Here is a 16,465-nt window from a genome sequence, read left to right as displayed (position 1 = left end):
ACACTATAAAACCTCATAACAAAAAGACAAATAACCCAATTAAAAAATGGGCAAAGGATATGAACAGGCACTTCACCAAAGAAGACATTCAGGCACCTAACAGCCACGTGAAGAAATGCTCATGATCATTAGCCATTAGAGAAATGTAAATCGAAACTACAATGACATACCATCTCACCCCAACAAGGCTAGCATTAATCCAGAAAACACAAAATAGTAAATGTCAGAGAGGTTGTGAAGAGACTGGAACACTTATACACTGTTGGCGGGAATGTAAAATGGTACAACCACTTTGGAAATCGATTTGGAGCTTTCTTAAAAAGCTAGAAATAGAAATACCATATGATCCAGGAATCCCACTCCTTACACTATATCCTAAAGAAATAACAGCCCTCACAGGAATAGATATATGCACACCCATGTTTATTGCAGTACTGTTCACAATAGTAAAAGATGGAAACAACCTAGGTGTCCATCAACAGATGAATGGATAAACAAATTATGGTATATTCACACAATGGAATACTACACAAAGATAAAGAACAACGATGAATCCGTGAAACATAACATGGAGGAATCTGAAAGGCATTATGCTGAGTGAATTTAATCAGTGACAAAAGGACAAATATTGTATAACACCACTATTACAAGAACTCAAGAAAAGGTTTAAACACAGAAGAAAACATTCTTGGATGGTTACGAGGGTGAGGGGGGGGGAGGGAGAGGGTTATTCACTAACTAGATAGTAGGCAACAATTATCTTAGGTGAAGGGAAGGACAGCACACACTATAGGGGAGTCAGCACCACTGGACTAAACCAAAGCTAAGAACTTTCCTGAATACAATCAAACACTTCGAGGGACAGAGCAGCAGGGACAAGGGTCTGGAGACCATGCTTTCCGAGGACATCTAGGTCAACTGGCATAACAAGGTTTATTAAGAAAATGTTCGGCATCCCACTTTGGTGAGTGGCGTCTGGGGTCTTAAAAGCTAGTGAGTGGACATCCAAGGTACATCAATTGGTCCCAACCTATCTGGAGTAAAGGAAGACGAAGAACACCAAAGTCACAAGGAAAGTATTAGCCCAAGAGACAGTAAGGGCCACAGAAACCAGAGACTTCATCAGGCTGAGACCAGAAGAACTATATGGTGCCGGGCTACCACCAATGACCGCCCTGACAGGGAACACCACAGAGAGTCCCTGACGAAGCAGGAGAAAAGTGGGGTGAAGAACTCAAGTTGTACTAAAAAGATCAGACTTAACGGTCTGACTGAGACTGGAGGAACCCCAGAAAGCATGGCCCCCGGGACTCTCTGTCAACCCAGAACTAAAACCAATCCCGAGGCCAACTCTTCAGACAAAGATTAGACTGGACTATATGGGACATAAAATGATAGTCATGAAGAGTGTGCTTCTTAGCTAAAGTAGATACATGAGACTAAATGGGCAGCCCCTGTCCAGAGGTGAGATGAGAAGGCAGAGAGGGTCATGAGCTGTTTGAATGGACACAGGAAATAGGGGTCGAAAGGCGGAATGTGCTGTCACAGTATAGGGAGAGCAATTAGGGTCACATACAACGTATGTATACATTTTTGAATGAGAGACTAACTTGAATTGTAAAGTTTCACGTAAAGTACAACAATAAAAAAACAGTTAAACTTCAGGACCCTTCACTTACTTGGTCCCTCGTAGGGGCTAAGGGTTGACGGGAGCTGTAGTGTGTTCGAAGGGGAGAGGGGAAGCCAGGTTGCAATCCTTTTCTACATAAGCATTTCCAGTGAAATTGTTTTTGTTTCTAATAATAAAGAGATCTCCAAGGCCCAGTAATTTGCCCTACTTTTCTTCATCCTAAATATTCACTTTCATACCTTCGTTTTTTCTTAAAATTCTTAAGCCTATCCAAATTTGTATACGTTTCAGAACCCACTAAACATGGATCCACCGCGACCACAGTGATATGTCTCTAAAGCAACTAAGCCTGCCTGTGTCATTTTAGCATAAACCGGTGCTGCAGGTAATTACAATTTCAGATTTTTGTCTTCCTTTTGAATCTCTGATATATGGTCTCCGAGGTGCTCGGGACTGGTTATTTAGGGCAAGTGAACTCGTTTTTGGCGCAGTGAGGAGACTGGTTTACGTTCCGCAGCTGCCTGAGGCGAGGAGAACTGGGTGGGAAGGGAGAGTCAGAGAGGAAGAAAGCTACAGCTTAGGGGGCGGGAGGTGGGCGGTTTTAGGAACTGAAGCAGCCAGAGTTCCCGCCTCCTCCTACCTGAGCAGATCTTGGCTGAGCTGCTCCGACACCATCACCTTCAGCCGGCGCCGCTCATAGGGCCCCTTCCTTTGCAACCCCTTATTGCAAACTCCAGGGGACCCCAGAATAACCACCGGGGCCGCGCTGCCCTCCCCACAGCGGGCCATGTTCCACGAGGTACAGCCGAGTCCCGCAGGCCCAGTACTCCTCTCCACTTCCCGGCACTGGAAGGAGAAGAGGGCGTTTCCGACCAAACGCTCTGGTCCTACCGGAATCCGCCCCCTAAAGGAAAGGCAGTCTCCTCTCGTATGTTTGTAGACGGTCCCTTACAACAGTCGGACCTCAGTCCCCGGAAATCTCTGAGGCCCTGGACCGCGCCGGCACGTGACCCAGTAGGGGTTTGCGCAGGCGTAATAGTTCTGTTTACCTCTGCTTACGGACCGCCAGGCCACCAGCCCGACCCCGTTGCCCTAGGAGCCTACATTCCCCTGGGCCAAGCCAGTCCCGCCTTCTCGTGTTAGCTTTTATTCTTCGTTGTTTTCCTGTTGGAACTAACCATTCATTTTAGTAGACTATTTTTGAGGCCCGAATTCAAATCAACCCATGCAGCCTTTCTACACTATGTCTTCCTGGGATGTATGCGCTTTTTTTTTTTTTTTTTGGAAAGACTAGTTCATAAGACCTTTCCAGCAGCGATTAGCACGCCCTCACTTACTTGCTTCTCTACCCTTGGGCAAGGAAAACAGAGACCGGGTGGGGAGGGAGCACGATCCCGAGAGTCCCCTACAAAGGGTATATATGCCATCTAGAAGACCTCATCCTCTTCTTACTCAATTAGTGGCTCATATAACCGCTCTTGGACTTCAGCTGAGGAAGATCAGATTACATTCCAGTATTTTGAATATAAAGCCATAAAATTTATGACAAGGGAGAAGGAGGTAAGGTTGGGGGAGCAGAACCACTGATGGAGCAGGGAAGTAGGTGGATTGATGAGCTATAAAATTTTGAGTATTTTGGACTGAGGAAAATAGCTGGATAAGACATCATTTAAAAGCCTATTGGTCTTTTTTATTTGATTACCTCCTCCAAAGGAAGAAAGCTCAATTCTGTTTCATTCACAAGCTCTCTACAAGGTAGACCAAAAAAACCCATTGCCAGTGAGTTGATTCTGACTCATAGCGACCCTACAGGACAGAGTAGAACTTCCCCATAGGGTTTCCAAGGAGCAGCTGGTGGATTGAACTGCTGACTTTTTGGTTAACAGCCATAGCTCTTAACCACTGTGCCCCCAGACCTCCAAAAGCATTAAACCCCCCGTAAGATAAAATACTTAGGAATAAATCTAACCAAGGACATAGAAGACTGGTACAAAGAAAACTACAAAACACAACTGCAAGAAACCAAAGGAGACCTACCTAAATGGAAAAACATCCCATGCTCATGGATAGGAAGACTCAACATTGTGAAAATGTCAGTACTACCCAAAGGGATCTACAGATACAATGCAACCCTTATCCAAATTCCAGCAACATTCTTTACTGAGATGGAAAAACTAATCACCAACTTTAAATGGAAAAGAAAGAGGCCCCAGATAAGTAAAGCACTATTGAAGAAGACCAAAGTAGGAGGCCTCATAATGCTTAATCTCAGAACATGACTTTACAGCCATGGTAGTCATAACAGCCTGGTACTGGTATAACAACAGACACATAGACCAATGGAACAAAATTGAGAACCCAGATGTAAATCCATCCACCTATGGTCAGCTGATCTTTGACAAAGGACTAAAGACTATTAAATGGGGAAGAGACAGTCTCTTCAACAAATAGTGTTGGCAAAACTGGATGTCCATCTGTGTCATGGATTGAATTACATCCCCTCAAAAATGTGTGTATCAGTTTGGCTGGGCTATGATTCTCAGTATTGCGTGGTTGTCCTCCATTTTGTGATTGTAATTTTACCTTGAAGATTAGAGTGGGATTGTAACACCCTTATCCAGGTCACATCCCTGATCTAATGTAAAGGGAGTTTCCCTGGGTTGTGGCCTGTACTACCTTTTATCTCTCAAGAGATAAAAAGGAAAGGGAAGTGAGCAAAGAGGGGGGACCTCATATCGCCAAGAAAGCAGTGCTGGAGCAGGGTCGTTTGGACCCAGGGTCCCTGCATCGAGAAGCTTCTAGTCTGGGGAAAGATTGATAAGAAGGCCGACAGAGAGAGAAAGCCTTCCCCTGGGGCTAACTCCCTGAATTTGGACTTTTAGCCTACTTTACTGTGAGGAAATAAACTTCACTTTGTTAAAGCCATCCAGTTGTGATATTTCTGTTATAGCAGCACTAGATGACTAACACAATCTGTAAAAAAATGAAACAGGACCCACACCTCACACCACACATGAAAACTAACTCAAATTGAATCAAAGACCTAAATATAAAACCTAAAACTGTAAAGATCGTGGAGAAAAAAATAGAGACGATGCTAGGGGCCCTAATATATGGTATAAATAGAATACTGAACATAACTAAAAGTGCACACACAGCACAAGATGTAGATAAATGGGCCCTCCTAAAATTAAACACTTATGCTCAACAAAAGACTTCTCCAAAAGAGTCAAAAGAGAACTTACAGACTGGGGAAAAAGAATTTGGCTACGACATGTCAGACAAAGGACTAATCTCTAGAATTTATAGAAAACTTCAACATCTCAACAATAAAAAGACAAACAATCCAATTAAAAAATGGACAGAGGGTATGACAGATACTTCACTGAAGAAGACATTCAGGTGGCTAACAAACATGAAGACATGCTCTCAATCGTTACCTATTAGAGAGATGTAAATAAAAACTATAATGAGATACTATCTTACCCCAACATTACTGGCACTTATTTAAAAAAAAAATAAAACAGAAAATAACAAATGTTGGCGAGGTTGTGGGGAGACTCTTACACACTGTTGGTGGGAATAGTACAACCATTTTGGAAAATGGTATGGCACTTCCTCAAAAAGCTAGACATAGAAATACCATATGATCCAGCAATCCCCTCCTAGGTATAGACCATAACGAAATAAGAGCCATGACACAAATAGATATGTTCATTGGAGCATTATTAACAATAGTAAAAAGATGAAAACAACCTAAGTGCCCATCAACAGATGAGTGGATTAATAAACTGTGGTACATACACACAATGGAATACTACACAACAGTAAAGAATAATGACAAAGTATCTCACAACATGGATGAATTTGGGGACATTATGCTGAATGAAATAAGTCAATCACAAAAAGACAAATATTATATGAGACCACTAATATAAAGTAACAAGAAAAGGTTTATATACAGGAAAAAAAGAAAGAACAGTCTTTGATGGCTACCAGGGACGGGAGGGGGATGGAGGGAAAATTACCAATTTGATAGAAGATACGAGGTAATATTGATGAAGGGAAAGACAACACATAATATGGGGGAAGTCAGCACACACGACCAAGGCAAGAGACGACACTGAGAGGAATGCAAGAATAAAGGGCAACTATGGTGGCATAGTGGTTAAGAGCTCGCCTGCTAACCAAAAGGTCAGCAGTTCAAATCCACCAGCAGCTCCTTGGAAACCCTGTGGGGCAGTTCTACTCTCTCCTAGTCGGAATCGACTCAGTGGCAATGGGTTTGGTTTTTGGTTTGGTATGGTAACTACTGGAGCCCTGGTGGTGCAGTGGTTAAGCGTTTGGCTGCTAACCAAAAGGTCGGCAGTTTGAATCCATCAGCCACTCCTTGAAAACCCTATAGGGCAGTTCTTCTCTGTCCTATAGGGTTGCTATGAGTTGGAATCGACCTGACGGCAACGGGTTTGGTTTGGTTATAATAACTACTATAGCTTAGACAATCCTTAAGCAATAGTATTAACAAACAGTAATTTGCCAATGGACAAATAGGTAGATAGATAAGCCAAGAGGTGTGGGAGGATGTAAGCCAACACACTCACCAGCAGATATGAGTTTGGTGGTGGGTATTTCTACATACATGACTACAAGCACGACTCATATAGAGCACACAAGGGGTATAGTCAGGGAAACCTCTTAGACATAACCAAACAGCTTGCAGATGAAGTTCCTAGCCTAGAAGACAAAGGACCATAGACTCAGGGGACAGCTATGTCAGTCAGCACCACATAGTACATAAAAGACAGTGTTCTGCATCCTACTTTGGTGAGTAGTGTCTGATGTCTTAAAAGCTTGTGAGCGGCCATCTAAGATACAACGATTGGTCTCTTCCTGTCTGGAGCAAAGGAGAGTGAAGAAAACCGAAGATTCAAGGGAGCAATTAATCCAAAGGACCAATGGACCACATGAACCACAGCCTACAGACCCGTAGACCAGAAGTACTAGATGGTGCCCAGCTACTACTACCAACTGCTGTGACTGGGATCACAACAGAGGGTCCTGGACAGAGGAGGAGAAAATTGCAGAACAAAAAACCAAATTCCCAAAAAAGACCAGACTTACCGATATGACAGAGACTGGAGGAACCCCTGAGACTATAGCCCTAAGAGACACCCTTCTGACCTGGAACTGAAGCCATTCCCAGAGACCACCTCCCAGGCAAACAATTAACAAGCACATAAGATAAACAATATCACCCAAGAGGAACATACTCCGTAAAACAATCAATTATACGAGATCAAAAGGACCAAAAGGGCATTATATGCCCAAAAGCAAAGATGAGCAGGCAGGAAGGGGTAGAAAATCAGGAGGAAAGAAAATGGGGAATCTCGGGAGGAAATGAGGAGAGTGCTGACACATTGTGAGGGATGAAACCAAGGTCATTAAACACTTTATGTACAAACTATCAAATGGGAAATTAATTTGCTCTGTAAAATTTCACCTAATGCACAATTTTAAAAAAAGCATTATAAAAACATCATAACAACGTAAAAGCATTGTAGAAGCATACATAATAGTGACTTACACATGTGTTTTAAGAACATAACAGAATCAGATGCGATCTGAGAGCATACAGAAAGCATACATAACACATCTTTTAAAAAACAAAACGAAGAAGTTTGTCATTGATGCTTCACATTCCACCATTAGACATTTTTTACTTAGAGGGTTATCTCTATTATAATTACTACATTGCTATGGTCATTTACCCCTTAGGGTGAATGAGGTTATCATATTTTTTTCCTAAAAGAGGAAAAGAGAGTCCTGAGGAACTAATAATGGTGGCTCTGAAGGTAAATGTGGCTAAACCCACCATTTTGTTTAGGCTTGGCCTTAACTGTGATCCTTGGTGTGTGAAAAAAAAATTTCTTTAGACAAAATTGAGTTGCAAGGCAAAAACCTCTGCCAAGGACTCCAATTACATGAAAAAAAAGTGGGTTTTTTTTAATGCATTTTTTTTCTTCTTAAAAAGCATTTTAATCGGAAAAATTTCAAACATTCAAAGAAATAGAGGTACAGTGAACCCCAAAATACCCATTAGCAAGATTCAACAGTTATCAAGATTTGGGCACATCTGCTCTGCCATTTGTTCCTTCTTTGCCCTTTTCTTCATCTTTTCTTCTTTCCTTCCTTCTTCCCTTCCTTCCTTCTAAAGTTTTTAAAAGTAAAGTCCCAAACATTTTTTAATTTTACTCCTACAGACTTCAGTATGCATCTCTTAAAAAATTAAATGTTTTCTTATATAACCACAGTGCTAACATTATCCCTTACAAATTAACAATGATTTCATTTAAAATGCAGTCTATTATAAAAATTTCCCAATTGTTCTAAAAATTTCATTTTACGGTTGGTTTGCTTGAATCAGTTTTCAAAGATCCGTAGGCTACATTTAGCTATTTTGTCTCCTAAATCTCTTCTAATCTAGAGTAGTTCCTTTTTCCATTTTTTTTTCCTCACTTGGCTGACTTTGTGACAGAAGTCCAGCCAGTTAGTATCTCATATTTCAAATTTGACTTTTGTGTCCTTGTAGCATCACTCACCATGTTCATCTGTCCTTAGCATTTGCTGCAAAAGGGAAGTTATCTTAAAAAGCTTGATTAGATTCAGTTTCAATTGTTGAGTAAAAATATTCTATAGTGTGTTAGTTTTCTATTGCCATTGTAACAAGTTACCACAAATTTAGTGGCTTAAAACAATGCATATTTATTATCTTATAGTTCTGAAGGTTAAAAGTCCAATACGGGTCTCAGGGGGCTAAAATCAAAATGTGGTCAGGGCTGCATTACTTCTGGAAGCTCTAGGGGACAATCTGTTTCCTTGCTTTTTTCAGCTTCTAAAGGCTGCCCACATTCCTTGGCTCATAGCACATTTCCTCCATCTTCAAAGCCAGAAATGGTGGCGAATTCTCAGATTACACCACTCTGACCTCCTCTTCTGCCTCCCTCTTTCCTTTTAAGGACCCTTGGTGTTACATTGGGCCCACTGGATAATCTCCCTATTTTTAAGGTGAGCCGATTAACCAAAAACCGTTGCCTTCGAGTCAATCCTGACTCATAGTGACCCTATAGGACAGAGTAGAATTGCCCCTATGGTGTCTAAGGCTGTAATCTTTGCAGAAGCAGACTGCCACATCTTTCTACCACAGAACAGCTGGTGGGGTTCAAACCGCTGACCTTTCAGTTAACAGCGGACTACTTAACCACTGAGCCACCAGGGCTCCTTGGTCAGCTGATTGACCAAAGTCAAACCCATTGCCACTGAGTTGATTCTGACATAGTGACCTGATAGGACAGAGTGGGACTGCCCCATAGGGTTTCCAAGGAGCGGCTGGTGGATTCGAACTGCTGGCCTTTTGGTTAGCAGCTGAGCTCTTAACCACTGTGCCACCAGGGCTCTGATCAGCTGATTAGCAACCTTAATTCCATCTGTAACCTTAATACCCCTTTGACATGCAACCTAACATATTCACAGGTTTTGGGATTAGGACACGAATTTTTTTGGAGGGCCATAATTCTGCCTACACAGGTGGTAATTCATTTCGTACCATATCAGGAGACACACAATGTCCGTTATTCCCCTTTTAATGTTGCTAAAATGTATCATTCATCTCTCATCTGACAGTTTCATCAGTTGATGATTCATGCTTGAATCAATTAACTAGGGGTTGCAAATTGATTTCATAATTCTATATTCCTTCCACTCTTATTTGCTGGAATCCTTCTATAAGAAAGAAGTTACCCTAATCAATTATAAATACATAGAGTAAAACCTGCGAAAGCTGGAATGTGTATAAGGTGGAAACCTGATAGAGAAGGAAAACGCAAATATTTTTCACTAACAGAGAGCGATAGAAAAGTGGTAAGACTGCACCCTGTCAAAGGTGGAAAACTTGCGAGACTCAGAAAAACAAGGCAGTCCCGTCAAATTCTGGGTGTCACAGGTTTCACTGTATTTGGTTATCCAGAAACAGTTCACACTGCAAAGACAAGATAAATGCGTAATTCTTTTATTTAAATTATCATTTTTTCAGAGTAAGAAGCTAGTTCTTCCCAGTTAATTCCAATGGTGTCCAGTTTTTTTAATTTTTATTTTTAGTTCTTTATGAACTCAGATTTTTATGTATGCAGTCTTTTAGTCAAATTGCATTCGTTATTCTTTTTGATGCTCAAATTATCCTGTCTGGCCAATGGGAGTTACTTCATGCTGGTTTCTGTGTTCTGACACAATCCTTTCATCTTTGGTAGCTTCCTGGCTTTCTGGCATAACAAGATGCCCCAGACTCATCTTGTATATTTCCTACTCTAGCTATTCCTGTAGTTTGTTCCTCTTAGTGTGGAAAAATTTATTTAGAGCCCACAGTCTGGGTGCTAAGCATGCTTATTGCAATTGGGCTGTCATTGCTTTTAAGCAATACACATTTTTACAAGAAAAAAATTATTGAGTTCATACTAATATTTCTAATTCAAATTTAACATTATAAAATTTGTAGATTCTTTGTTTTTAAACTCTATTCTCTTTTTTCTTGTATTGAAAAAATCTTGGTTCCTAATATTAACAGAATTACTTATTTGTATTATCCTATAAGATTAGAGTTTCAAAATACCAATATTACGACTGGCAATTAGACTGTGTATTCAAATTAAGATTTTTTGCGTCTGTATTTATTGAAATATAGAATATATTTCACAGTAACTTAAGAACACAGTGAAAATACTGTGTTCTTAAGTTACTTGCAATAACTCTTTTCTCTATGTGGTTATGCCACTACCTTGATACATAATAGGGTTCATTTGTTTCAATTTGATATCAATTTTTAGGGTAGCTTTTTAATTTTTTATATTAATTTTAAATATATAAAATATTTATATATTTCCAAAATTTAAATGATATCAGAGAAGTCTCACTTCCTTCCCTGTTCCCTCCACTGTATTACCCTATTCCTTGGTGGCACAGTGGTTAAGAGCTTGGCTGTTAACCAAAAGATCGGTAGTTCAAATCCACCGGCTGCTCCTTGGAAACCCTGTTGGGCAGTTCTACTCTGTCTTATGGTCAGAATCGACTTGACTGCAACAGGTTTGGTATCGGTTTATCTGATGCACTTGGAATTTATCTTGTTATATGGTGTGAGAAAAAGATCCAATTTTATCTTTTTCCAAATGGTTATCCAGTTGACCCAACACCATTTATTAAAACGTCCAACTTTTTCCCCACGTATGTGACATACCACCTCGATCATATACCAACATTTCTGTATTCTTTAGATCTATTTCTAGATTTTCTATTTTATTCCATTGTTCGGGCCATCTATTCATGTGGAAGTACCATAGTTTTAATTAGAGGCTTTATACACATTGCTGTTTTTGAAAAATATGTATTAAATGCTCTCTGCCCAAGGTTGGAGGTGTAGTAATTTTTTTGCCTTAGTATTGGTCAACTGTTAATCTGTCCAATGGCCTCTCAGTGCTGATAGTATAAATAGCCAGAACCGATTAAGCTAAGAACTCTGCAAAAATCTCACCTAGACCGTTTCTGAACTCTTCTCTGCATGTAATGTAATGATTCAGAACACAGGCTTTAGAATCATGAGTTTCAATCCAGTTTAAGGTGTTTATTAACTGTATAACATTGGCCTAGTCTATTGAGCTCTCTAAACCTTGGTTTCTTATAAAGGTGACAAGAGTACAGGATGTGGTGGTCTAGAAGACTAAATGAGATAATCCATGGCTGCCACAGAGTGTATTATTAGCTTACGACTTGTTTCCACAAAGCTGTTTTTAAGGTTGCCCTCTGGAGTTGTACCTTTTCTTCCCCCACCCTCACATTGTTTTTCATTCAAATAAGTAATGCCTTTTTGCTAAATTAGCGCTTATTTCCTCTGAGCGGTTAGGTTTCACTGGCTATACTGGCTATGCTGGATTTACAAAGGTGATGGTGATGATGGGCGCCCAAAATCTTCATGCATGGAGAAGTTGTATTTTAATTTTTTTATTCCCATCTTATTTAAAGATGGACAGCCATCTTATATATAACTTTTTAAATGATATTCCCAGTACTGTATCTTTGTGATATTTATTTTTGTTTTATCTGTGAAATAGAAAATTTGGGCTACTTTAAGAAAGAGCAAAGAGGTATTTATCCAGCAAATCTTTTTTGGAGGGTGTCTCGGAGGACATCTAGCTCAACTGGCATAACAATTTTTAAAGAAAATGTTCTACATCCTACTTTAGTGAGTAGTATCTGGGGTGTTAAAGGCTTGTGAGCAGCCATGTAAGAGACATCTACTGGTCCTGCCCCATTGGGAGCAAGGGAGAATGAAGAAAACCATAGACACAAGGGAAAGATTAGCCCAAAGGGCTAATGGACCACTACAACAACCTCCTCCAGACTGAGTCCAGCAGAACTAGATGGTGCCTGGTGCCCGGCGACCACCACCGACTGCTCTAACAGGGATCACAACAGAAGGTCCCAGACAGAGCTGAAGAAATTCTAACTCATACACACACACAAAAGACCAGACCTACTGGTCTGACAGAGACTGGAGAAACCCCGAGAGTATGGCCCCGGGATATCATTTTAACTCAGTACTGAAGTCAATCCTAAGGTTCATCCTTCAGCCAAAGATTAGACAGGCCCATAAAACAAACAATAACACACATAGTTCAACCACGCATATGAGACTAAATGGGCACACCAGCCCAGGGGCAAGGATGAGAAGGCAGGAGCGGACAGGGAGGCTGGACGAACGGAAATGGGGAACCCAAGGTCGAGAAGGGGAGAGTGTTAACATGTCACGGGGTTGGCAACCAACGTCACAAAACAATATGTATTAATTGTTTAACTAGAGACTAATTTGCTCTGTAAACTTTCACCTAAAGCACAATTAAAAAAAAAAAAACTTTTTTGGAGGGAATAAAAATGGTAATTTAAAGTATTTACGTTGTGGAGCTCTTAATAAGATATTTCCTCATCAAAAGCGAGGGAGAGGTGATGAGCTACAACATTCCTCTGGCCTTATTTTAGCACTAAGCAAAATAAAGGCATTAACTAGAACCCTGCTGGGTGAACAAAGTTTATAAGCCAGTTCCCTTATTCTTTTACCATTAGGTCACTTTGAAAGAAATGTTATCTTAAAAAAGAAGCAAAATAGGACTTTAAAATCTAACTAAAATATTCCTCAAGTGCATTTGTTCATGCCATTTAGAGTAAAAACTATTGCATTTTTCCTCAAGTGATAATTTTTATTTCAGAGTTTCAGGCTTTAGAATCATCAAGTTGACTTTAACACTTGAAAGCAGTGATTAAACCTCTACTGCTTGTGGTAATGAAAATATATGCGCTGCCTGGAGGTCTAGGTATGAACTAAATAACTTGGCATACGCTGGATGCTTCAGGCCAAATTTCTTAAAGGTTTTGAATGAAATGTACTTTGCGTTCTGTCCAGCTATTTCCCGAAAGAGCTTGGAAGCATCGAGATCTGGCACTCCAAAAGCTGCCCGAAGTATAGAAGTTAACTCCTGTTCTGTTATGTAACCATCCTTATCAAGATCAAAAAGCCTAAATGACATTTTCAGAATCTTCTTAGTGTTGTTAGGGTTGCACAGGACAGTCAGGCCTATCACATACTCTCTGAAGTCTATGCTGCCATCATTATTTCTGTCAAAGAGGGCAAAAAGTTGTTGCAGGGGCTTTGAAACTGGGAGTTTTAGGAAGCCTGCAAACTCTTCAAGTCCTATTTTTCCTCCTTTCGAGGCCATTGCAACTGCAGCATATTCATCTAAACGTTGGTGAATATTATCCCAATCTAACTTCAATTTCTGGCTAATTTTCGTAAATTCCACCAAACCAGCTTCCATGGGTAGTTGAAGTTGACCTGCAGAAATCATCAGTTTGCAGTCTTCATAACTGTGGTCTGTCACAGGCACACCCAGAGCATTTGCCATGTTGATCCGTACTGCATTGGCAAAGAGGACAGGATCTTCTTTTTCGTCATCATTTGGGGTATAAACAGGCATAAACTCAACTGTCACCCTGGTGAAGAGTTGACTCAGGGTCAACATACAGACCTGTAATGCTGAAAACCCCTGCCAGGTCCAGGTCACTGTGTCGACGGTGTTTGGGTACCTGAGCAGCACTGGCTGCACAGGAACACCTGGGGAGAAAGCCCCAAGTTTAAACGTGACCAGACAGGAGCGATTAGTACATACTCCTTCCGGGAAAATCAGGATCTGTGGCCACTTCTTTCTGGATGTCACGCGCCTCAGGATTTCTTTCCGGGTACTCTTCCTGGAATTGGGGTCGTCCTGGGTCACAAGTACTGGCTGCGTTGACAGTATGATTTTCCTAACCCATGGGATCCTCATGTTTCCACTAGCTGAGACCACGGACGGTAACCCTGCCACAACACAGGCGATTGCGTCAAAGAAGGTGGTGTGTGGCGCTACCACTAAGATGGGGGCCTCCTCTCGCGTTGCCTTTTTCCCTTTCACTTTAACCACAAACCCCACCAAAAAGAACACAGCCTGAAACAAGAACTTGAGAGCTGGCTGCGTCAGTTTTCTTCTCAAATTCGAGGCGGGCTGGGCCGGTTGAATAGGACGGCCGATGGTGGCAAGTGTGGCCACGGGCCAGATAAAGATGAAGAGGAAGGCGATGCACGACACGCGCACAGGCACCAGCACAGCCCCTAAAAGGATGGTGCGGACCCAGCCCCACGCACCGAGGCGCATGTGGTGCACAAAGGGGTTGGCCACCGCCGGTGGGTATAAGGACTTGCTCCTCAGCTGCATGCGCCTGGATTCCCACAGCTCTGGTTCAGAAGCCGCCTCCATCGTCTTGTCCCATCCACCGGCGACCGGGAGTCCTTGCACTGCTTGGGATGCCCGCAGCCTCTGGGGGCGGAGCCCGGAGCTCCCCCCTCCCCCCAGTGCTTTTTCTGTTTGCACATAATTAGAACTCGGAGACAATCGTGGGTTAATAGGAAGCGATGTGTTACTTTCAAAATTGGAAAAATCAAAGATGGCAAATTATGTAACAGGAAAATTAGAGTAATTTCAACAGAAAAATTTTTTTTTTCAAACATCTTGCTTTTTACATATATACTTAGTAGGGTTTTCAAGGCTGTGATCTTTCAGAAGCAGATCCCATGCCTTTATTTCAGGGCACCTCTGGGTGGGTTCAAATGACCAACCTTTTGGTTAGTAGTCCAGCACTTAATCCTTTGTGCCACCCAGGGAATAGATGAATATTAATCGAAACTTTTAAAATTTAAATGCCACGGCGCAGTGGTTAAGAACTTGGCTGCTAACCAAAAGGTGGACAGTTCAAATCCACCAGCCACTCCTTGAAAACCCTATGGGGCAGCTCTGTTGTGTCCTATAGGGTCCCTGTGAGTCAGAATCCACTCCATGGCAACAGGTTTGGTTTTTTTTAACCAGTAAAGTTTATCTACTTTACTGCTTTGGTAGCTGGTAAGTCAAATATATTTACTCCCCGTACAAACTAATTTCTAAGGAAGTAGTAAGGTTTCTTTATCCTAAGAAGTGTAACTGATGGCACCCTTGAGCCTGCATATCTCTTACAAGCACTTTTTCACATTCATTGGAAAAATTATATCATTATAATAGGCCAGAATTGGCTGTGGCATGTTGGATTTATGTTCTAACTGTAGTCCACATGAACCAGTCAGCATTCCAAAGTGACATAAGTAACAACAATACAAACCTTAAAATCACCTTTGTCAGTGACAGATTTTTGTTAAGTCAGGATTACTGAGTGTCAACACACAGTCAGCAGTCTGCTCCTTCCTTTGTGAGCAGCAAAGTGATCTGAATTGATCAAGAGGCAAACAGTCAAAGTTGGTGTGAACTAGGCTTTCTTCTACACCTATAGCATTTGCAACTTTAGTAATGCTGTGTAGAATGTTCCTGTATTTACTAATTGCTAACTTAAATTCATTTTCCAAGACTTAAAAGTCAAATTTTAAGTTTCTGAGAGATTTTTCCATTTTTTGGAGCATACCAAATTACAAATAAAACAGGAAGAGCAGTGTGGATACCCAAGCCTGTTAAACAGAATGTTATCTAAGTGGAAATAGCATGGGCTTTACAACCAGATTGATCTAGACCAGGTTCTGGCTCCAACACTCATACTGTAGGCATTGGCCAAGTTACTTGTTGTCTTAGTTATCTGGTGCTGCTATAACAAATACCACAAGTGGATGGCTTCAACAAACAGAAATTTATTCTCTCACAGTCCAGTAGGCTAGAAGTCCAAATTCAGGGCGTCAGCTCCAGGGGAAGGCTTTCTATCTCTGTCGGCCCTGAGGAAGGTCCTTATCATCAATCTTCCCCTGGATTAGGAGCTTCTCAGTGCAGGGATCCCGGGTCTAAAGGATGCGCTCTTCTCCTGGCATTACTTTCTTGGTGATACGAGGTCCCCATGTCTCTGTGCTTGCTTCTGTCTTTTATATCTCAAAAGAGATTGACTTAAGACACAACCTAATCCTGTAGATTGAGTCCTGCCTCATTAACATAACTGCCAAAAATCCCACCTCATTAACATCATAGGAGTAGGATTTACAACACATAGGAAAATCACATCAAGTGACAAAATGGTGGACTATCACAGAATACTGGAAATAATGGACTAGCCAGGTTGACAGATATTTTGGGGGGACACAATTCAATCCATAACACTTGTTAAACCTCATTTTCACATCTGTAAATTGATGATACTCCCTATCTTGCAATGTTGCTATGAGGCACAGGTATAATGTAT

At 41.2% G+C, this 16,465-nt stretch overlaps 2 protein-coding genes across 3 annotated transcripts in view; both read right to left on the bottom strand.

The window, feature by feature from the left end:
* BTBD8 (BTB domain containing 8) overlaps nucleotides 1–2,490 on the bottom strand; it is a 109,052-nt gene extending 106,562 nt beyond the window's left edge. For both annotated transcript variants that reach the window (XM_023733422.1, XM_023733423.1), the window contains exon 1: nucleotides 2,271–2,490. In XM_023733422.1, coding sequence (XP_023589190.1) covers nucleotides 2,271–2,419 — 149 coding nt within the window. In that variant the 5' untranslated portion in view covers nucleotides 2,420–2,490. The remainder of the gene's footprint in view (nucleotides 1–2,270) is intronic.
* A 10,497-nt stretch (nucleotides 2,491–12,987) lies between these two features.
* LOC101356728 (lysophosphatidylcholine acyltransferase 2B-like) lies at nucleotides 12,988–14,517 on the bottom strand. The gene has a single exon (XM_004378787.3). It carries the CDS (start codon nucleotides 14,515–14,517, stop codon nucleotides 12,988–12,990), a length of 1,530 nt encoding a protein of 509 aa, XP_004378844.3.
* Nucleotides 14,518–16,465: the final 1,948 nt, after the last annotated feature.

This window comes from Trichechus manatus, unplaced genomic scaffold (assembly GCF_000243295.1).
Source record: "Trichechus manatus latirostris isolate Lorelei unplaced genomic scaffold, TriManLat1.0 scaffold00058, whole genome shotgun sequence".
Taxonomy (NCBI): Eukaryota; Metazoa; Chordata; class Mammalia; order Sirenia; family Trichechidae; genus Trichechus; species Trichechus manatus.
Note: the sequence above shows the minus strand (reverse complement) of the source record. Positions and strands in the feature narration are given on the sequence as shown.